General features: G+C 45.5%; 1 protein-coding gene across 6 annotated transcripts in view; it reads right to left on the reverse strand.

The window, feature by feature from the left end:
- Positions 1–7,298: 7,298 nt before the first annotated feature.
- The window catches only part of Atp1b3 (ATPase Na+/K+ transporting subunit beta 3), a 37,536-nt gene continuing 21,950 nt past the window's right edge, over positions 7,299–22,884 (reverse strand). For all 6 annotated transcript variants that reach the window (XM_047563415.1, XM_047563420.1, XM_047563418.1 and 3 more), the window contains 5 exons: positions 22,744–22,851; positions 16,916–17,100; positions 14,275–14,325; positions 10,083–10,169; positions 7,299–7,973 (listed from right to left, as the gene is read on the reverse strand). In XM_047563415.1, coding sequence (XP_047419371.1) covers positions 7,803–7,973; positions 10,083–10,169; positions 14,275–14,325; positions 16,916–17,100; positions 22,744–22,851 — 602 coding nt within the window. In that variant the 3' untranslated portion in view covers positions 7,299–7,802. The remainder of the gene's footprint in view (positions 7,974–10,082; positions 10,170–14,274; positions 14,326–16,915; positions 17,101–22,743; positions 22,852–22,884) is intronic.

Raw genomic sequence — 22,884 nt, forward strand, 5'->3', positions numbered from 1 at the left:
TCCTTGGTACAAAGCGTGTGGCCTTGGACGGGGGTGTGCTCAGTGGTAGTGCTTGCCTAGCCCTGGCTTCAATCCCGGTACAAAAACACATGGCGGACCTTTTGTTCAGTCTCAGATGACCAAATCATGCCCTCGCCTTCGGTGTGGTGACCTGGGCAGCGTTGAAAATCTGGGCTTCTACGAGCCTCTGTCCTCGCTCCTGCCGGGTGAGTGCAGAGAGAGGGAGCTGGTTGGTGGTAGCAAGATAAGCTGACCCAAGCAGGAGCGGACTCGTGGGAAGAGGGGCGACAGGAGCCTGGCCAGCTCCCGCCCGTGGGGTGCCGGCATGGTTCGGCTTGTTTTCTCCAAGCCGAGAAACAGCAGAGCCCCGGCTCGGGCTCAGCCCCAGCCACGCGGCACTGGCCAGGCTCACCAGCAGCCCCCGGACCTCGGTCCTCGGGCGTGGCAGCCGTGAACACAGCGCTTGCCCAGGGAGGCCGATGGGCAGGGAGGAAATGGCCCCAGAAACCTAGAAGAGACGGTCAAAACCAGACGACTGGACTGGGTCAAGAGTCCTTAACAGCCTAGTCACCTGTGACACCGCCCCCGAGGCCTGAGCAGCAGAGAAGGTCAGCGACTACCCCAAGGGCACAGCCCCAGTCTCTGGCCAAGGGGATCCCCAGCCCGGTTCTAGCCAGCAGCCACCCGCCCCTGGTAGCAGGCTAGGGCAGGCAGAGACCGCGACAGCCCGTCTAGGCACTGCAGTCTCGCTGGAGAAGCTCTTAAGAGCAAATGCCTTTGTGGGCTGGCCAGGCGTGGGGCTGCACACCTGTACCCCAGTGACTCAGGAGGCTGAGACAGGAGGATCCCAAGTTCAAGGCCAGCCTCGGCAACTTAGTGAGACCCATGTCTCCAAAAAAAGGCAGGGGGTGTGTGTCAATGGTTAGGCGCCTGTTTTGTGACTCAGTGTCTTTGGGAGTTGCTGTGAAGTTAACTGCCCCAAAGGATCAGGCTGCTCCTACACACCCACTTCTCAACAGCAAGTGGGAAACAGGAACCGAGGGGACCGAGTGTCTGCTGCTGGCTCTGTTGGACGGCTGGAAGGTCCCCGAGCTGTGGCGCCTGGCTGGACTCGGGATGGTCGTGTGGGTGGAGTCGGGTGCTCAGCCCTGTGTGCATGGCAGGTTCTAGAGCAAGCTAGTCAGCCATCGCCCATCACAGCGGCCAGCACACGCTACCAGTGCCTTAACAGGCCCTCCTGGTGACAGAGGAGTCCCAGGTCACCAGAGTCCAGGTGCCTGCCCTCAAGGAGCTGACAATCCACAGCTGAGATGGACAGCATCACGAACAGCATGTGATCAGGTCTAAACCCGACAGACACGTGACCTGTGAACCCGGGAGCTCCCAACGGCACTTCCGGGTGGCGGGCATGGGCAGGGTGCAGAGGGCCTTGCTGGCAGGCGGCGGCCGGTCAGAGACAGCAGGCCACCTCGAGAGGACCGCTTGCTTCAGAGGCCAGGGGCTCACTTACCTAGGAAGGAGGTGCAGGGCAGGTCTGGGGGTGGGTGCCGTGCTCTGCCCCAAGGACGAGGCCATCCAGGGAAGAGACCCGCCTCCGGAGGGCCCGAGGGCTGGGGCAGCTGGCTGGCGGAAGGTCCTGGGCTCCATCCTCAGTGCAGCAACAACACAGGACCAACAAAACCAAGGCATCCAAGAAAAACCGGCACCCTTTGAAGAGGACTGGGCGACTGTCAGCCAGGCAGACGGACGGTCAGGGAGCCACCGCTGCGCCGCCTCTACTGCACCGGGCCTCCCTGCCTCTGGCCAGCCTGGGGTTGTTCCTGGAGTGACCTCACACACCGCCCTGCGGACGGATCCAGACCACGTCAGGGCACGTGAGGCTTCCTAGGAGCTCTGGAGCTCAGCCCTGGGGACAGGCGTGTGACCACAGCTCCGTGGGTCTCAGCAAGAGGCGCTGCAGGCTGCCGAGGGCTGCCCCACCCACCAGTGCCACCGGGGACCAGGAAGGCGCGGGTGAGAAGCTTGCTATGGGACTGACTCAGAACTTGGTTTCCCAAGGTTGTCAACTTCCCTAGAGGGGAGGACAGAAAAGAGTCACTGCCCAGAGGGCTACACGGCAGTGGTCACAGCCCAGGTGCCCATCTTAAGCGTCTTGCTTTGACCAATGTACCCCAACTCTCAGCACAGCACCTGCCACATGGGGTGCAAAAAAATTGAACTGAGGGTTGAAGCCAGGGACACAGTACTGAGCTATGTCCCCAGCCCTTTTTGAGTCTCCAGAAGTTACTGAGGGTCCCACAAAAACACTGAGGTTGGCCTGACTTATGATCCTCCTGCCTCAGCCTCCAAAATTGCTGGGATTACAGGCCTGGGCCCCGGCATACTTTATTTTTTTATATATTTTAAGAGACATAACAGCAAGTTGGCAGTCTCCCTGGAGATGAGGCGAGTTCCCTCTCTCTCAAGCCTCTGGCCTCCGGAAGCTTACCCCATTCCCTCAAGAACAAGGGTGCACTGACAGACCTACTGAAGGTCGGGCCTGAAGCACGCTGTCCTCAGGTGGCTGAACCCACAGCTGCAGGCCCCGCCGCCCAGGACTACAGAAGAAAGCAAGCGAGGTGGAAATGGCCTGGGCACACCCAGCTCTGCCTGCCACGCAGGGCAGCCTGGTTCAGCAGCAGGCCAGAAACCGGCACCTGCAAAGCCAAGGGGCCGAAGACCAGGGGCCACCAACACCACGCCGCTGCTTGGTCTTCTTGGGGGTCGCGCCCTTCGTGGGCCTCGCTCTGATCCTCCTTCACCCTGGCTCTGCACTGCCAGCGCCTTGGGTTCCCTGTGGTCCCCGGAGCAGCCGCAGGGAAGCAGGCACTGAGGAGCCAGCACCCCCTCTAACCCGGACAAGCAGCCACGACTGAGCAGCACAGGCTGGTACTGAGTCTGTTGAGACGATTCACTGCAGCGACAAGGACCACACGGGTGGCTCAACAGTCCTCCCATCTCCTATTCCTGTAGGTCAGCAGTCTGGACACGATGTGGCTCAGCCGGGACTTCTGGTCAGGCTTCAGGGCCAAGCTGGGCTTCCAAACCCGCTGGTGGCAGGCAGCGTGCATGTCCTTCTCCAGATTTCCACATGTCCCGTCACAGAGCAGCTCCGTGGGCACACCTTCCCGCGCTGAGCCTCGCTTCCGCTTCGGCTTCCATGGTTACCCAGGAACCCCCCAAACCAAAATCATCGACTGTAAGGTTGATTAGCCACCTTAATTCCATCTGCAAAGTCCCTTTGCCATGTGACGTAACCTTGGGCCTGACACCAGCAGGTGCGGGCCATGCAGCCCTGAACTTCCTTTTGACCGCAGCCGCAGGCCACGCCAGGACGCGCCTCTTCAGAAGGGCGCTCTGCGTACTCCAGCTGGACGCTGGTTCTTCTTTCTTCCTCTCTTGGTTCCGTTTCTCCCCCTCCGGCTACTGCCACCTTCCACCATGCCACACGGCGTCTCTCAGGACATCCCGACTCCCTGCACCGGACAGGAAACCACAACCCTTTGCACATCCATCCCAGCTGCTCTCAGCCACCCCGGGGAGAAGCCCAGAACCAGCGCATCTTAAGAATGCGCCGCACGCTGGCTCTCCAGCTGGCCCTCCTCTGCCCCTCCGGAGCCCCCAGGGCTGTGCCTGCAGGCGGGAAGCACAGCCACAGTCCCACTCCAGCGTCTCGCCCTCCTGGGACACTCGGCACCATCTTGCTGAGGCAGGAGCCCCACAGCAGGACTGCACGCTCTGCGGTCCCAGCCATTTCTATTTGAGTTGACAGATGGGCCACGTCTCCAAGCCTAGGACAGCGTGTCACCAGCCGGTGGGTGACCAGTCAGTGCAATTTGTTCACGAAGGCCCTTCAGAGTCATGCTAAGGGCCCACAGGTAATCTCAGAAGACTGGCACACAGTCCTTCATCAGTTCCAGTGCTGGGATCTTCAGGCGGAAAGTACCAGACCTTACCAGTCTTAGGGCCCCAGTGACTTCTGGTTGTTTTCAGATGCAAATCCATCCTCAATGGAGGACCAATCCTACCTGTTCTGATAATGGTCAAAAACTGTGCTACAGTTTACTGAAAGCAGATCCAAAAACCATTTGTAGAATGTTCTGAAAGCTGAAACACAAGACCATAGTTGGTATAAAAAGGCTTAGTTGAAGGACAACAATCACTGGAACGTGAGGAAATTTTTTGTTCAAAAATCAGCCACTGCTGGGTGCAGTGGTGCATGTCTGTGATCTCAGCAACTCAGCAAAATCAAAAGGGCTGGGGATGTGGCCCAGGGTTCACCCTCTGGGTTCAACACCTGGCATCAAAAATTAATTAATTCAGGGAAACTCGGGGACCAACTTTAAGTTTCAAAGACAACTTTTCCTTAGTGTGGGAATTAACAGACCTGGAAAACAGGCCCCCTTAGCACACTCTGTTCAGTTTTAATTAAACTCCAACTTGACTTTATTGAAGCAAGAGATGACAAATGAAAAGAAAAATTCTATATGGACTGTTTTAAATTCACAGACATGGCCCCCTCTCATGCAGGGCTGTCCACAGAAGAGATTTCACCCTGTACCCTATTTTCTACTACCTCCATCGCTTGGGGTGACAGAAAATTGCTCAAACAGCACTGCTGCAAACACTCCTGACTAATCAGTAACCTCAAAAGAGAGCATTGAAAACTGGCCTCTATTAAACATCTACTCTATCTTCATTTTATGCAGATTCTTACAAGGCTGAAGCCTCATTTTGCAGATAATTCCAGCTGAGAAGTTAAGTAATATGCTGAAGATTTCTAAGCAGTCAAATGTAAATGGAGATGGAAAGCCAGTTCTACCTCGTCCATCCAAAACAAGGACCGACTAATTCCACCTGAACGTGATGTCTGCCAGCAGACGGTAGAAGCCGAGTCCTCTTCCTCTCAGGCTGCAACTTCAGTGATGACAAGCCTACTACACTTAGAGCTTGCAGAGGGCAAACTGGTCCTTCTTAGCTCACCACTGTGTGTGTGTGGGGGGGGAATTAATAAAGTACAGCAAAGCTTAAACATGCAAGTGCCAGTCTACAGAAAATGCCACTATGAGACACGGAAGCCCGTATGTTCAGAGGGACAGACTGAGCAATCCAGCAATGTCTACAAGTGACCAAAATGAGACATTCGGCCTTCGATGTAAGAGTCCAACGTGAAACAGCTTAGAGATCTAAGAAAACCAGTCCACCATTTTCCTTCAGCTAGGAATACAACGTGCTGGTTTTAAATACCTCACACCGGCCAAAGTAACCGACGGCGGGATCTGTCTGCTCGCTCCACTGCCGCGGGCGGGAGCTGGTTTTCCGTAGCCCCGCAGTCGGCTCTTGTTCAGGCTGTGGTCTAAGGGGCAGCACGGAGGATGCTGAGTGCACAGATCAGAATCCACACGCCAGGGAGGCATCTGGGCAGTGCGCGCACATCCTGAGGTTCTGACAAAACCTGAAACGCAGCAGAAACGCTGCCAAAGTGCTTTTTTTTATACTGGGGATTGAGCCCGGGCTGTTTAACCACTGAGCCACGTCCCGAGCCCTTTTTACTTTATGACATGGTCTTACTAAGTAGCTTAGGGCCTTGCTAAGTTGCTGAGGCTGGCTTTGAACTTGTGATCCTCCTGCCTCAGCCTCCTGGTGGCTGGGATCACAGGCATGAGCCACCTCACTGGGCTCTAGTCCAACCCTGAACCCATCCCACAGACCCAGCTCCAGCTTCCCTCCCCATCCACAGAACACTTCGGTCTCCCGGGTCCTTATAATGAATAAAACGAATTTTTAGAGTAGGGGAGGAAATTAGGAATAATCTAGTCCTATCCCAACTTCCGTGGCCCCTCCCACGTCCCTGCTGTTACTGTCCTCAGAGCGTACCCTGAGTCTGTCTGTTCCGCCTCCTTTAAAGCCTCTTAGGGACCACGTCTTCCCATCTCCGTATGCTCCAGAAGTCTGGCGTGTCATCCCCTGGTACATGGGCCTATGAACAGATCGAACCCCAACTTCATCGAATGAAGGGAACAGAGTCACTAAGGGCACCTGAGGTCACGCAGCAGCCAGGGCACAAGTCGAGTCCAGACTGCTGAACCAGGGAGGCACCGAGATGATTCTGTAACTTCTCACTTCTCTTTGAAACCTGCCGCCCATTTTGGATGACATCTCCCTCCTTCTTTCATGTTAGGGATCTAGTCTGCTTTTGTCTAAGGCTTATTAAAACAAATCCTATCTACATCATATTTCAAAAAAATCCAAAGTACAAACTGAACCCAACAGTAGCATGAAGTGCACAGGAGTCAAGTGGACAGCGCTGAGGATCTGCTCGCACTGGGCCACTGGAAGGCAGGCAACCTCGCCGCGGCCCCTCCTGTGGCCTCGAAGGCCTGAGAACAGCACCCAGGACAATCAGAACCTAGGAAGGACTCCAACCTCTACAAGAATCATTTTCTTCAATTGCAATGAATTCTGAAGTAAGTGAAAGCCACTGCCACCGTGACCTGACTGAGCGACCAGCACAGTGACCAGCAGTGCTGCCGCAGGCCACCGAGGCCCATCTGGCCAGGTCCGGCCACCCTGGGCCCCCTGGATTATTCCACAATGGCACTCGTGAGCCAGCTGGGCTGTGTCCAGATGGTCCCAACCGCAGCCACACAGAAAACCTCAAGGAATACATTCTGGTTTTGTTGTTTTGTTTTAAGCAGGAGCAAAGTAAAAATAAGAAGACGGCTTCTTTAAAAACCCACAGATCATGTGGGAAGCACACCTTTCTCAAACAGAGGAAAAAGTAGCTCGACTTATGATAGTGACACCAAGAAGGCACCTAACGCCAGCAGAGGAAACACCCGACACTAACCAAAAACGTGCCGTGAAATTCTGCCTTGGTTTCAAGCTTCGTCTGAGTTCCAGGTTTTTATATCTCACAATTTGTATCTTTTATTAGTGTCCATAGTCTGCTAAATAAAAGCAATAATAAGATATTTTACAAACTATTGTACAATTTAAGTCTTATGGATTTAATTTCATAAAAAATTAGCTTCATGTTCGTCCTGGCTAACCTGAAGGTGCCGTGTCTTCTATGGTCTGAAATACATTCATCCATAGAGACTCAGTTCCAGCACGAAAAATAATCCCATCCGTATTTCTTTTCTTTTCTTTTTTTTTTTTTTAAAACATGGTTTACAACAAACATTTGTGCTCTTAATCATTTTTGATCCACAGACCAGCTCAGAATGTAAAAAATAATTTTTCAAAAAAATCCAAGATATAACACTTTTAGATCCACTTTTATTTTCTTTTTTTTCCTCCTCACATACAGAATTTCTCCACACACATTGCTTGTAGCTATAAAGTCACTTGATGTTGGCCAGGTACCATTTTATCCCTAAAAACTTTGTTGGCATCAAAATATGACAGTTAACCAGTGTTAAATCCATAAAATATTTACATAGCACAGCACATTAAGCTTTAGACACTTGGCAATTAAACCACATAAAAAGAGGGCAAGACCCCATCCTACGTGTTCGGAATCGGTGTTCACTGGTCCCTATCAGGCGACTGTACACTGGTTCAAGGGCAGCAGAGGCAACAGGCAGTTACTTCAGAGGACACTGAACACTATGATCTGGAATCACGTTACGACGTTACCCAGTGTCATGTACCACACACCTTCTCCAAGGCGGTCTCGTAATTCTAGAATGGCAGGTCCAGCTGATGCAAAATGAAGACAGACAACACAACATTTATTCTGTGGAGACATCCTACGCATACTATGCACGTGCTGTAATTTTGAACACAACTCGTCCCAAAAACTTGTCACGATCATTCTCGTTTTTTAGGTTGGGTGATCCATCAATTTTGCACTCAACTGTTACTTCATTCCTGGTATTATTAGATCCAAAGATGACCTGGACAGCAACTAATGGCTGCAGATATCCCACCTGGCAAATAAAGGAAAACACGTGAATTCAAATTCTACAGCAGCTTCATCTAACCTTTTTAGGAATTGGTTCCTCTGCAAATTTAAAAAAATCTATTAACTAGACCTGTCATCATATGTTCTTTGCCTTATTTACTTTTTTAATTGATGAAGTGTTTAAGATCATGAATTTTCCTGAGTACTGTTTTGAATGTATCCCATAGGTAATTATTTGTCCAGATATTCCCTAATATTCATTTGCATATACCTTTTCATTCAAGAGTTGTTTAACAGAGGCTTCTACTGCCTCCACGGGTGGGTCTTTTTATTTTAGTAATTTCCAGTTTTATTTTGGGTTCAGAAAGTGTTAATACATTTCTATAATATGAAACTTAAAAAATGTATTTTTATGACAACTTTTCGGACTGCTCCATGTGTGTGCTGTACACTGGTCCAAAAAGCAGCAGAGGCCACACGAGGATCTAAAAGCACGCTATGTCGCTGCCCCAGGAGGTAAAATCCACTTGGGAAGAGATGTATTCCCTACGGCCTCATATACTATGTTTGGTAAGCAGCCATGAGCTCTGCTTACTGATTTTACTGAGGTCTATACCCTATCTGTAGTGCAACTTGGTGCAAACATACTCCTAATTATTTTAGCTTCATTGTGGCTTTTAAAGACAATTCTTCCCGAAGAGGAACCAGAGCTGATCCCAGGGCTGGGGCAGGAGAAGCACACGATGAATCTGGAGCACCTCGTGAAGCCAGAACATGAAGAAGTGCTCAGCAGATCATGGGAGCACGTCAGAAGGACACAGCTGACCGCAAGATCTGCCGCCAAACCTGGGATGATCTTAGCCACAGAACAGTGATCATATAGGTTATAACCCCGAATCAAATAGGAACCCACGAGTCTATAGTGATAGAAATAAATAAATGGAGAAGGAAAGGCTCTTGCTTACAGCAGAATGACAACTATCAAATGGAAAAGGATGAAACTAAAAAAAACTGGCATAATTTTAGGAATAATCCTGCTAATAACCAACTTAGACAAGAATCAACAAATACTAAGGTTCTGGCCAAAACAGTAATTTACAGACTCTCAAAGTATATCCCCCCACATGATACTCATTGATGAAAATGTAGAAGAATAATTTTACAGTGTAGACTCCAACTAAAGAAGTAAACACATCAACATCACCATCCATGGGATCAACGACACCATGTCCCTTCTGATGTCACCTGCTGAGGACACATTTCTTCCCAGGCACCACTGATTAAAGTGCCCGGGAGGGAGGGAGGGAGGGAGGGAGGAGGCAGGAAAAACGACGGGTGAACTCAAACTGAAGAACATGAAGTCGCCCCAAAAGGCCTGCACTGCCGTGAGGGCGCGAGATGTGGAGCAGGGTCGGAGGAGCCCCCGTGTCAGTCGACAGGCTGCTCAGGAGGCACTTAGTGCGACTTAGTCCCAAAGGGCTCAGATGGGGCAAATGTACACACATAAAAAAGGGCGACGCACAGACAAGTGAGGAAAAATATTAAAATGTGATAAAGGGCTCACAGAAAACTCTGTGCCATGTACTATGTTAAGCACTTCAAGGAAGGAATGATTTCAAAATACAAAGTTAAAAGGGGCTGGGGGGTTGGCTCAGTGGCAGAGCACTTATCTAACAGGCATGAGGGCCCTGGGTTCAATTCCCGCACTTGAAAAAGCAAATTAAATAAACAAAAATAGTATATACACAGCATGGTCCAGATTTTATAAATGATTCTATGTATATGCATATATATTTCTAGAAAAATATGGAAGAAATTGTACAATACTGTTATATCTGGATACTGAGCTTTTTTATTTCTTTAGTACTCTCCTACAATAAGTATATGCTGAAATATACTGAATAAGCATATAATGAAAGAGAAAATCATATTTTGAAAATAATTGCCCTTTAACTTGTCTGCTTGGTTTTGTGCTCTTACCTGTAGAATGGGGGTTCCACTTGTCCTTCCTGTTTGTTTTTTAAAACCCAAAGAGCTGAGGCAAAAATTTCACAGAACATGTGTCTACTACCCACAGGGAATACTTCAATTTCCAAAAACAGTAAGTACAACAAAAGAACATCTAAATACTTACGTGCAGTTTTTTCCCATAATATGGAAAGTACTTTAAGTCTATAACTCCAAGATTAGGATACGTTTCTACAGTTGCTATGTTTTTATCCTAGAGTCAAAAGCAAAAAAGAAACCCATTTAGGTCACAAAAAGAATTTTAAAATGTGTTTACAGTTAAAGCAGAATCAATTGGGAACACTACAGAGAAACTACAATGCTACTCCAACTATATTAATTACAAGTCTATTTTTGAGAAGATACTTGCTTGTCTTGATTACAAATATTATGTAACTAAAACCCTTTGACACAGACTATCCTGGTTCTTCAAAAATGACCTGAATAACCTGTACTCTTTCATCAGGGTCCCTTCTAACTTACAGCTAGTTCTACCCATGCACCAACTGTGAAATCGTAGCTACGCTCTAACTGTTCAAATGCCAGCAGGAACACATGGCCAGGTTTGGTACTTGTAAGTTTTCCTGAGATGAATAAAATTATTGTGCTTTCAAATGGAAAGCAGTGGTCACTGCAAGCTGCCAGTCTAGAAAGCACTCAGGACTGAAGTTATGGTTAGTAGCCATGATGACCACAACCAGGTGAAACCACGATGCGACTGAGAGAAATTTATCCACATTTCCCATGAATAAATTTTTGAGCACATGACAATCATTACGTATTTTGAGCCTACTAGTATTCCAGGCATTTAAAATCTTCATAAATCTTACTAAACATTTGGATTTTAATTTGAGTAAACCAACTGTGTTTGGCGTGGTCTTGGGATTGAACCCAGGGCCTCGTGAGTGCTAAGCATGCACTCCACCACTCACTCCAGTCTCCACTTTCTTCTTCATTTTTTTTCCTTTGGTGGTACTGGGGACTGAACCCAGAGGTGCTCCACCCCTGAGCCATGTCCCCACCCCCTTGTTTTTTTTTTTTTTGAGACAGTGTCTCGATAAGTTGTCCAGTTGGCCTCACACTTGTGATCCTCCTGCCTCAGCCTCCCGAATAGCTGAGATTACAGGCATGCACCACCACACCAGGTTCATGATTTCTACTTTTGAAAGCATACATGAAATACTATAGCAAAACTAAGAACCAAACCATGAGTTCTACTCTGCTTACATCATCTCATGATCACGGAGGACACGTGTCAGGGGAACGGGAGTAAGAAATACACAGACAGGAGGCATGAGCAAGAGAGCATAAGCAAGAGTAATGGCCTCGCCGTCCAGGAAGGACAAGTTCTAACAGGCCACATCAAGAATTCGTGGAAAGAACAGGAGAGAGCAAGATGACGGAAAGCAAACTGTGGAGGCCATTTTTAAATCAGTATACACTGCACACTGGTACTCCTTAAATTAAAAAACAAACAAACAAACAAACAACAACAAAAAAAACATCTGGGGCTGGGCGTAGCTCAGTGGGGTGGCGCTTGTGGTTGCCAGCCTAAGGGAAGCCCTGGGCTCAGCACACAGCACCCACACACAAAGTAACATTTTACACTGAAGGGGTAAAGTCACAACTATATTGGTGAGTAGCTTTTCTGCACTGTGTTTTTGTTGAATATGAGCTTCCTTCACAGAAAGAGATACTCCCCACAATGAAGAGAGGTCCTTTCAATTGTATTTTACCTCGGTTTCCTGACAGAGGTCACACTTAACTCAAATTCACCTCATTTAGACCCAACCACCCTGAAGTGGGCAGGGTCAATTACAGAAGGGAGCGAAGGCTCAGAACTGCAGCCACGTGCTTAAAACCATCCAGGGGCTACAGACCACTAACTGTCCCCTGGGTTTGGGTCTAAGCCATCATCTTGGCACACTTTTTGTCACCCTATTACGCTTGTATGTTATTCCTTTTGTGAAAGTAAACATGTTAGAAATCATGAAATACTGAAATAGATTATCCAAATCAGCCAGTTTAGGGTGAAGCAAACATGGCAGAGCTTTCTTTCTTTCTTTCTTTCTTTTTTTTTTTGTGTGGGGGGGTAGGGGATTGAACCGGGGCACTTAACCACTGAGTCACATTCTCACCCCTTTTTGTATTTTATTTAGAGGTAGGGTCTTGCTAAGTTGATAAGGCTTTGAACTCGGGATCCTCCTGCCTCAACCTCCTGAGCGGCTGGGATTAGAGGTGTGTGCATGTCATAGTTTTGTCTGTATATGAATGGCATTTACTATCTTGGAAACCATGAGCAACTAACCCTAGGAATGTATTAATGGTCAGCAAATTCCAATGAAAACAAAACAGAGTTAAAAAATCAGTGTATTTTGTTTCTTTCATAAATCATCTGTCCTTGAAGCACAGAAGTGCTTGAAGTACATACATTTTTCTTAACTGAACTTGAAATATTGAAAAAATTGAGGCCATAATACAAACATTACATCCTTTGCAGGAATTATCCTTTAAATTAATGTAAATTAAAAGTTTGACTCTAGTATGTTCTGTCATAGATGTTTCTGGGTTTCTGTACAAACACTTGTACAAAAGCAACTAAAGGACACAACACAAAATAAAAGACACAGACACTGCATAAAAGATATGTTAATGACTGAAGAACACTCGATATAGACAATTCTAACAGAAAACAGTAGTTATGATATCCCTACCCGACCACACCTCTAAAATTCCTGGGCTCTACCTGGCTCCTACTGAACTAGCCTAGGAATCAAAGTTTTATAAGAATTTCTTCCAATCTTGTTTTTTTAAGAACAACAGTTAGAGTTAGATTTTTTTTAATAACATGATTCCCATCTATTCTAGAAGCAAAGGGTACATAATAGGAAGGAGAAAATTGCCTTTAAAGCCTTAAGGGCAGGTTTACATGGACTTATTTATGACAGCCAGAGACTTACAAAATGAAAACCCTGGGGAAGAGTGTAAGGCTTCTGCCCTGCGGCCTGTGCGTGTTTGCTTCTTAGGTGGCACTGGCTCCGCGGACCCGCCATTCCTCGCTCATCTACAGAGCCAGTTCATGTGTGAGGACAAACGCTCCGTGTATACCCGTGTACCCACACTGCACGAAACCAGCACTGCCACCTGGATCAAGCCCAGTCCCCAAACCTCAGAAACTTTCTCCTGCAAAGATGTATAAGCAAATCCTGAGAATCAGAAAGTCACATAATGCTTTTTCTCCGTGTATCTTATAAGCCTTACTGTTCTTTTGTCTTAAGAACTGACAGTACATGCTCGTGAGATTTTTACACAAATTTACCACAGAAAGCTCAGTTTCGATGTGGCATGTGGTTTTAAGTGAAATCCTGGCATTTTAAATGGTTTCTGGTGCTGGGGACTGAACCAGGGTCTTCAGTATGAGATTCTGGCTTTGGAAGTAACCGGGAGAAGGAGGTCAAGTGACTTGCTGACAGTCACACATGCAGACTCCTACCCAGATCAGAGGACGCAAACTTCCTAGCTTACTGTCCACTCTCAACACTGACTAAGTACTCACAAAATTTCAAAGGATACTCTAAAGCAGGGTTCCCAAGTGTGAGCTCCAGACTGCTGAGTCAGAAACTGTGGGGATGGAACCCAACAGACCCAAGTGATTCTGACCGACAGATGAGCAAGCAGTTTCTTCCCAAATAAGAAAACCACTGGGGATTGAAAGGATTACATTTCTCCCCCCACAATTTTAGAAGCGATTTTAATGGTACATTTTAGGTAAAACACTTCTGACAAACAATTGGGGTTGAATGCTAAAATATTAGCACAATAACAAAATTAAGTTTACCAATTCACAGTTTCTCCTCAGAACTCTTACCCATCTTTTACATATTTGTCTTAGTTGGATTCGCAGCATGGAGAGAAAACAAAAGAAGTTATGAAATGAAAACTGCACGGCACCCTGGAAAATAATGTAGGGACGGGGAGACATCGCCAAGGTTGGCACACCAACTTACACACCAAAACAGAACAACGTGACACAGAAGGACCATCTAAGATGAAAACGCGTGACCCTCCAAACTGGGGAAACACGGTGTGCCCGAGGGCAGGGAGATCAATCACATAGAACCCCTCACCCAGCCGTCACCCAGGAGAGACAAGGGATACGGCCCAAGGGTGGGGACTTTAAGAATGCATTAGAAAGGACTTCTATAATGTGGTGAGGAAGAAAAAAGATGGCTAAACTCACTAGAGTGAGTTTACTTAAAACACTAAGGTATTTTAAGAAACATCGAAGCTTTAAAAGTTGAGACTTAAAAAATACTAACCTTTGGAACACATTCTATCCTTGGATCTCCTTCAGGCTTTAATCCAATTATCTAAGGTTAAGAAACATTGGTTAACGTAAATACCACACAAGTGCAATGGAACCACCTCCTCTATGGCTGGGGACAGGGGTTCAGGGATGAGGGACCAAAAAGTTGAGATTAATTCTACTCTGTATTAAACTCAATTACATCTACCTTTTACTTTAATTCGATCTTAGGGCATTAAAATGAACTTGCCAATATAATAAGTGCCTTGCCAATTAGCCATCTTACTGCTGTACTGAAGCGACTCAGAAAATGTTCTATCAAAGAACTAACCAAAACACAGTTGTGCACTTCGCTAACCTTAAAACAAGAAAACAAACAAACCCCCCAGAAAACCTCAAATATAATTATTTAGCTGAACAAATCATTTAATGTAAAGATTAAGATCTGCATCCGGGTAAGGTGGTGTAACCTGTAATCCCAGTGGCTCAGGAGGCCCAGGCAGGAGGACTGCCAGTTCAAATCCAGCCTCAGCAACTTAGCAAGACTCTGTCTCAAAATGAATAAAAAGGCTGAGGATACAAACCAGTAGTGAAGCACTCCAGGGTTAAATCTCCAGTATCAAAAACAAAAGAAACGAACTCCAGAGGCAGAACAAACTGTCAACCTGTGTGCTGGACCCAGAGCCTTGCACGCACGGGCCAGGGTTCCACCTCTGAGCTACTCTCCAGCTCCCCTTCTTTTTAAATCTTGAGACAGGTTTCTCTAAATTGCCCAGGCTGGCCTTGAACTTTCAATCCTCCTGCCTCAGCCTCCTGAGTAGCTGGGATTACAGGCGTGAACGAATATCCTTTACGAGAGTAAATTATGTCACCAAATGTCACATTTGTATCTGGTTCCACAAACACACACAGGGGAGAATCTACCTAAGACGCTCCTAGCACAATTTTGTACTGTACACCAAAGTACTTCACGTCTGCCATGTCATGACCATATGAATGGTAACAGGTATTTATCCATCGATTTTTAAGAGGACTTTTTGGCATTCTGAATATATATGCAGAATATATATATTACATGTCAATGCTTCTAACATGCAAATATTCCTCTTAAAAAACAAATATCATTGGAACCTACATAAAATAATACCAAAAGCTATAACCAACCTTGCCCAGGCAATGACTGTGGGACTATACAAGTAAAATTGCTACATTAGGTATGCACATGCTAATACAGATCCCTGTCTGCTGCCTTCCTGTCAAGTTCTGCAGAGCCACAACCCCATAAGTGTGTGGTCCCAGACCCATTATTCAGAGAGACCATCCTAAGGAAATAAAGCCAGAAGGTTGGTCCTGTCAGACAGAGGCTCCTCCTGCTGACTTTACATTGGGAAGAGATTTTCAGCGGGCTGGGATTATAAAAGGCATCTATGTGAAAACAAATTTAATTCCTCTGACAAACACATCATCTAGTTTCACCTTACTTTTGGCTAATTTTATTCACCTTAATTCTTGTTGAAACATCTCACTCATCATTTACTAGCTATCTGCCATGTTGTCAGGCAATTTTTCAGAAGATCTCCAGAATGCTATAGACAAAATGGAAACTGTCATCCATGGTCTCTCAAAGGCACAGGTGGCAAGGCTGCAGAAGGAGCAGTCTGGGCACTTCAAGGTCTTGCTGGTTCTCCACAGGAGGAAGCTCCTTATTTAGTAGTGCCAACTTCAGAAGCCTCAAATTTTACTTTCACTAGGAATGGTAGCAATTTGCTTACCAATGGTGACTTCAGTGATACATGAACTTAGGATCTTGCGAGGTCTACATCTGTTTAAGAAACTGCCCTTTCCTGAGTAAAGGACCAGGAATATTCCACTTTTTAAGGGAGACTTTGAAAGGTTTCAAAAGGACAACTCTATCAGAGTATCTCTGCAGCATGCCAATTAAAGAGCAGTAGGGGTCACCTCACTATAGAGGGACAGCAGCTTCCTTTACACAATGACCCTAATCCATTACTGCTCTCACATAATGAACATTATTAGTTCCTTAGTTTGCTAAGGACTGTGTGATTCAGGCACCCCTTCTGTTAAGAATAGAAGGCTGATACCACTGCAATATCCCAGGGAGTCATCTGCATCTGATTTTATTCCTATTTCCACCATTTCATCACATTTGCATATAATACCAAATTATGCTTTACTATTAAATATTTATAAAAACTAAATATAATCCATGAATGACCTATGAACCAATCTTTTTTTGCTGGTGTGTTTTTCTTTTTTTATTCGGTACTGGGGATTGAACCCAGGGGTGCTTAACCTCTGATCCACATCCCCAGCCCTTTTTATTTTTTGAGAGTGTCTTGATAAAGTACCTAGGGCCTCGCTAAGTTGCTGAAGCTGGCTTTGAACTTGGAATCTTCCTGCCTCAGCCTCTGGAGCTGCTGGGATTACAGGTGTGCGCCACTGTGGCCAGCCCTGCTATATTTTTTTCAAAAAGAATAAATATCACTGCTAGGTTTTTAAGCAAATTACTCCCCAATAAGATAACATTTAATAAGAAGGCATTAACTCAAATCAAAATGATCTAAAAATAGCTGTCAGTTTCTTAACAGATGATATTAGAAATAAGCACCAACAGAGGTAAATTATGTACGTACTCTGTTCATTTTTACAAGAATACAAGGTTTTCCTTTGGAATAGCCAAAATCAGGATCATCTATACCATTGCATTCCTGAAGTAAGGCAAGAGGAAACTGACATGCAGCATAAACTGGACCCTTCTGTTCAAAAAGTACTCCATCAGGACAGGCTCTGAGGTTATTCTGTTCTTCTACAGAATATGCTAAAAAAGAAACAGTCAAAATAAGATTAGATAAATCAGGAATACACATCTTTTGGACAATGTTTTTCAAAGATAAAAATGGCAAAGCTAATTACTAGATAACATTAGGGGAAGAGTGCTAACTTTATTGCATTCCAACAACTGTACAAACTGGATTACAGATCAATCCCTTTTGTCACCATTAGGTGGCACCAGCCACGGCTACCGCATTACCTGAAAGTCTTTTATGTACTTGTACAAAAAAAATAACCCAACGGTGAGGACTTAAGAACGGCACTGCCTCTCCGGTTTACAATCCTCTGGGGAAGATAAAGGTCAAGTATAAAATCCTGACTGCAGTGGTATGAAGACACGCAGCCTCAGGCCTGTCCATATTGAGGGGAGGGCGACTGAGCTGAGGAGAAGGGCATGCGCAAACTAAGAAGGCCAAGAAGGTCCTTCAGAAACAGAAAGGCAGGAGCCAGGTCGCGTAAATTCTCATAAGCGACCTTAAAGAATTAGGAATTGGGGGGTATTTAACGAAAGAGCCCAAGACAATCTACTAAATGTTTTAACCAAGGGAAGTGGGAAAGATGACATGACCATTTTTATGTCATGAAAATATTTATGTTATGGTTGGCTATGATGTGGGGATCCAACCAGAAGGAGAAATAACAAGGACCCCCAAAACTAGACAGAAGTCTGTTAAAGCAGCCCAAGTAAGACATAATATTAGTTTAGAGAAGGGTGTTTTTAGTCAAGACCGAGGTAGCTAGGTGGATTCAAAAGTACAAAAGAATAAAATGGTTAGAACTTGGGAATGGGAAGGAGAGGAGAGGGAGATCAGGATGCACAGTGAGATGCTCCCTCTGAGCAGGAGCACTCAGGCAGCCAGTGGCAGGACAGTGAGCAAGTCGGATCTGGTCCTGGCCCTCAAAGAACTTAGTCTAGTGAAAGATACTAATAATTAATATATGGTGTAATAATGCCTCAGTAAGAATGACTGGTGTGTGGACATAACCAGTACCAAAAAAAAAAATCACCTAAAATGAGTTCAACAAAAACAGAAACCAAAATTTCAAAGGAACTGCTTTTAAAAGAAACACAGATCTTTTTATTAAATATGTTGTTGTCAAAATTTTGGCTTCATCATGTAAAAAACTGGATTATTGTGAGAACTATGTACACACAGGAGGAAGGGGAGTTTGCTGGTGACTGAACCTGCAGATTTGCACAAGTTAAGCACAGGCTTGACTGCTGGGTCACACCCCAGTCCTGTGCACTCATTTAAAAGCAAAGGCGCTTCCAGGTATTTGGAATCAGAGGTGAACACTGACCAAGAGCAGCACCCCAGCCCCCACCACCTCCTGCTTGTAGCAAACACTCCAGACCTTCCGCAGTTCCCCCAGGGGCTGCTGCTGTCCACACCGGCACAGTCAGCTCGTCAGTGACTGTGTTCTGCTATGGGGACTTCTAATGCCACACAAAACCACTGCAAATGTAAGGAGATGGATGGGAAGTGGTGAGACTGTAAAGTCCCTGCAGAGGTCATGAGGGAGAGCTTTAGAAGGTCACTTATCTCAGGGTAACAGAATAGGCCCCTGTACATCTAAGGAAAGCTTCCGATAATTAGTGAAAAACAAATGAACCTAAAGGAAGGAGAGAACCCTCATCAAGTTCTGGAAAATGACATTTAAGAAAGTGAAATTCAGAAAAATTTAAGAACTCTAAAAAAAGAAACTGAAAAACAAAACAAAAACCTTTCAGAAAAGAAAAAAGGCAAACACAAAAGGAACTCGGCATGCTCGAGACCCTGGATTCGACCCCAGCACATCTCTCACACACTCTTTAAAACAAAACACAGCAAAGGAGTCACTTAAGTCACAGCAAAACACTTAAGAATAAGAAAAAGAATGCAAGAGCAAAGAAAAAGTGCATCCAACTTAAAACAAGTCCCTCAAGGAAGCTAACCTCAACTGTAAAGGCAGAATTAGGTCACTGTCAGAAATAAAGGGCTCAAGGTTTACATTTCATGTATCCTTTCTTACAAAGTTCCTTGAATATATACTCCATCAAAACTGGGAGGGGGCCAGAAATGTAGCTCAGAGGTTAAGCACCTGCTTTTAGCATGCTCGAGGCCTTGGGTTCGATACCCAGCATCACGATAACAAAAAACAAACAAAACTAGGGAGCAAATTAACAATAAAGGAAGAGTGGGGCACAGTGGTGCATGCCTACAATCCCCGCAGCTTGGGAGGCTGAGGCAGGAGGATCTCAAGTTCAAAGCCAGCCTCAGCAAAAGTGAGGCACTAAGCAACTCAGTGAGACACTGTCTCTAAATAAAATACAAAATAGGGCTGGGGATGTGGCTCAGTGGTCAAGCACCCAAGTTCAATCCCTGGTGCCGAAAAAAGGGAAAAACGATTAAAAAAAAAAAAAAAAAAGGAAAAGGGAAAGAAGGCAGAAGCAAAGAAACAATAGATTCAACTAAGCAAGTGATGAAATGAAGTCCCCAAAGATGCCAGAGTGAAAGGCCTACACGGCACTAGTACATGGACGGCAGAAGTGGGGGAGAATACAGGTTTCCCAGCAAAGGGTGAAGTGTGAAAGAGCGACCTAAGATGAACCAGACGGTAATCAGTAACTACGGAATCAAGAAGGGGGAAGGTCAAGGTATGGGAGGCAAGTGAAGATAACGTATAAGTGAAACTCATAATTAACAATGATAAATAATACACCAATAAAGGAACATGACTAATCAAGAACCAGCAGAGAGAAAGTATATTCAGAGATGCATTAGAAAAGCACCACAAGAGCAAGGTCAAAAGCAAGGAGGTATTTCTTACTGAAAATGTTTCCAGAGTCAGACCATTTCTCCTGTGGCCTCCAGGGCTCCCTCCCAGCCACCATCTCCACTTACTTCCCCGTTTTCACACTACAGTCTTTCAAAAGGCTGCCTATGTGATCCTTTAAAAATCTGAGTTACCATGTAGACCCTGCTTGAAACCCCCCATCTTGGCCACCACAGAAGCCAAAGGACTTCTACACACCTATACAATCAGATCCTCCTTTACTCCCTGACATAGATCTCCTACCACTTTTCCCTTCGTTCACTCTATCCAGCCCCTTTCCTTCCTTGATGAACCTGAATCACATCAGACACAAACCCTTAGGGCCTGTGCAGCTATGGCTTCCTCTCTGGACATTTCCACTGCTAGCTCCCTCTCCTCCTTCAACCCTGCGGGGGTCCTTTCACTGAGGCCTCCCCAAGCCGCCCTCTTTAAGCCTCTCTCCCTGCTTTATCTTTCTCTGTAGCACTTATTAGTGTCTAATACACTCCGGACTATGCGCTCCCTGAAGATAGGATTTTTCTTTTGTTCGTTGATGGAACCCAGATGAGTGCTTGCCACAAAACATTTGTTGAATAAAAAACCATGTTTATCACTTGAGGTACATGTTTACCATTTGATTTTGTTGTTGTTACTGAACCCAAGGCGTCATGCATGCTAGTACCATCTGATTTTTAAGCCACAGACAACAATTTCACAAAAATGTCTTTAACTTAAATAATAAAACATATTTGACTGGCAAGGCAAAGATAGGAAGATAGCTGGCAGACAAGGTGGGATCAAAAGCAGTTTCTGAGGCAGGGATGTGGCTCAGTGTAGCATGTTACCTGGCATGTGTGAAGTCTGGGGTTTGAGCCCCAGCACCGAAAAAAAGTTTTGGTTTAGGCAGGAGGGAACTGAAGATTTACGCCAGTGGAGAGGAAGAATCCAATAGAGAGACGCCACACACTCAAGTGAAGGGAGAGGAATAGTATCCTGTGTGGGAGACAGTAAAGGATGACAGCTAAAGCAGCAGTGGCACAAGTGGCCTCAGAGGAGAGGAAGAGTAACTCCCCATCAGAGCAGGAAATGTCTCCAAACATGGCCACAGCCATTCGTGTGTTTACTGGTAATAGGGAAACTCCATTTCCCATCTGAATTATATTACCTTTTTTTTTGGTACCAAGGATTGAACCCAGAGGCGCTTTACCACTTAAGTCACATCCCAGCACTTTTAAATTTTTTTATTTTGAGATAGGGTGTCACTAAGTTGCTGAGGATGGCTTTGAACTTGTGATTCTCTTCCTCAGCCTTCTGAGTCACTGGAATTACAGGTATGCATCACTGTGCCCAGGCTATTATCTCTTGAATTAAGAAACCAGGTTGTATAAAGAAGGTGAGGCACAGAGAAAAGGTAAGGAGTGAGAAATTTAAGTAGAGCTTGGCAATGAGCCCTTCAGAGAATCAGAGAAAGCCAGGGTGGTCACCAGGCAGGCAAGCGTGTCCATCTGAGGGAAGTGACCAGACTCAGCTGCTCAGGGCAGGCTGCGAGGAGGAGCTCCAGGAAGGGATTATAAGGTTCTACCCAGCAGAGCTCTGCCACAAAGCTCCACAGACAGACTGGCAACGCACAGAGAGGCAGGGATTTCAGAGTACCAGCAAAAGTAAAAATGAAATGAAAATCCAAAGAATTAATGAGCTAGGTAGGAAAGGACGGTGGGGATGGGAGCTGACATACAGAACCAGCTAACTAAAGTCCCACTGATGCAGAATAAACTGGAAGTTGAGCAAACAAGGGAGACAGGAGGTGGTAGCAGGAAAGCTTGCTCCATCAGTGCTTTTACCAAAGAAGTCCTCCCATGTTCCAGGGAGCATTGTGCGTGTGCGTGCGTGCACCTGTCTGTCTGAGGAGAAGATGAGGTAAGCGATCAGCAGCCCACAGGCCAGGGCTTTGATGATTACTCATACCAATGGGTAAGGCAAGCAAAACGGGAGAAAAAAGTGGGCCAGGGTGGCTATTAAAGAGCACTGTGAACTGGTAACTGAAGAATTCACAACTGATACATAAAAATCTGACATAGGCTGATTTTCTTTAAACGATAAATATGCTTGTCTTTCACACAAGTACTACACTAGATGAAAAGACTCAAACACTGGGCTGGGGTGTAGCTCAGTGGTAGAACACTTGATTAGTAGGCAGAAGGCCCTGGGTTCATCCCTAGCACCATGAAAAAACTCATGGGCAAAATTTCATATAACACAGGTTTGTTCTCTTAATAATTTTTAATGCATTAAAAATGTTAAAATGTTAAATATTTAATTTTTTTTTTTTTTTTTTTTTTAGTTTTTAATGTTTCAACAAACTTAGTATCGTTATTATAGGATAGATAAAAGAATCAAATCAACTGTTCACCAGGCTTAGGCCCCTATGTCTTTCCATAGATTAGAATATTCTTACAACTGACTATAAATCTGACTTGCAAGTCCTCTCAGTTGGTTTAAAAAGGGGAAAGCATTACTGGGCATGGGTAATCTCAGCAGCTCGGAAGGCTGAGGAAGGAGGATCAGAAGTTCAAAGCCAGTCTCAGTAATTTAGCAAGGCCCTGGCTCAAAACAAAAATTAAAAAGGGCTGGGGATATGGCTCAGTGGTTAAAGGTCCCTGGGTTCAATCCCTGGTACTCTGAAAAAAAGAAAAAAAGAAAAAAAAAAAAAAAAAAAAAGGAGGGTGAGGAGGCAAAACAAACTCTCTAAGAGTGATACTTCTAAAATCATCATGATTTGGTGAGAGGTTCTATGACTTAAAATCTTTACCTTACTCTAAGAAAAGATACTTACATTTTAGAAACTTCGTAAGGTCTTTAACGTACCCTTCATAGGAACTTGGATCTGATACACTAAATGTATATTCCAATGCAGTCACTGGTTTTGGAAAAACCATAAGTCCTAAAAAGAGATTAAAGAAAAAGGTGGGAAATA

The sequence above is a fragment of the Sciurus carolinensis genome, chromosome 9 (assembly GCF_902686445.1).
Source record: "Sciurus carolinensis chromosome 9, mSciCar1.2, whole genome shotgun sequence".
In the NCBI taxonomy this organism is placed as follows: domain Eukaryota; kingdom Metazoa; phylum Chordata; class Mammalia; order Rodentia; family Sciuridae; genus Sciurus; species Sciurus carolinensis.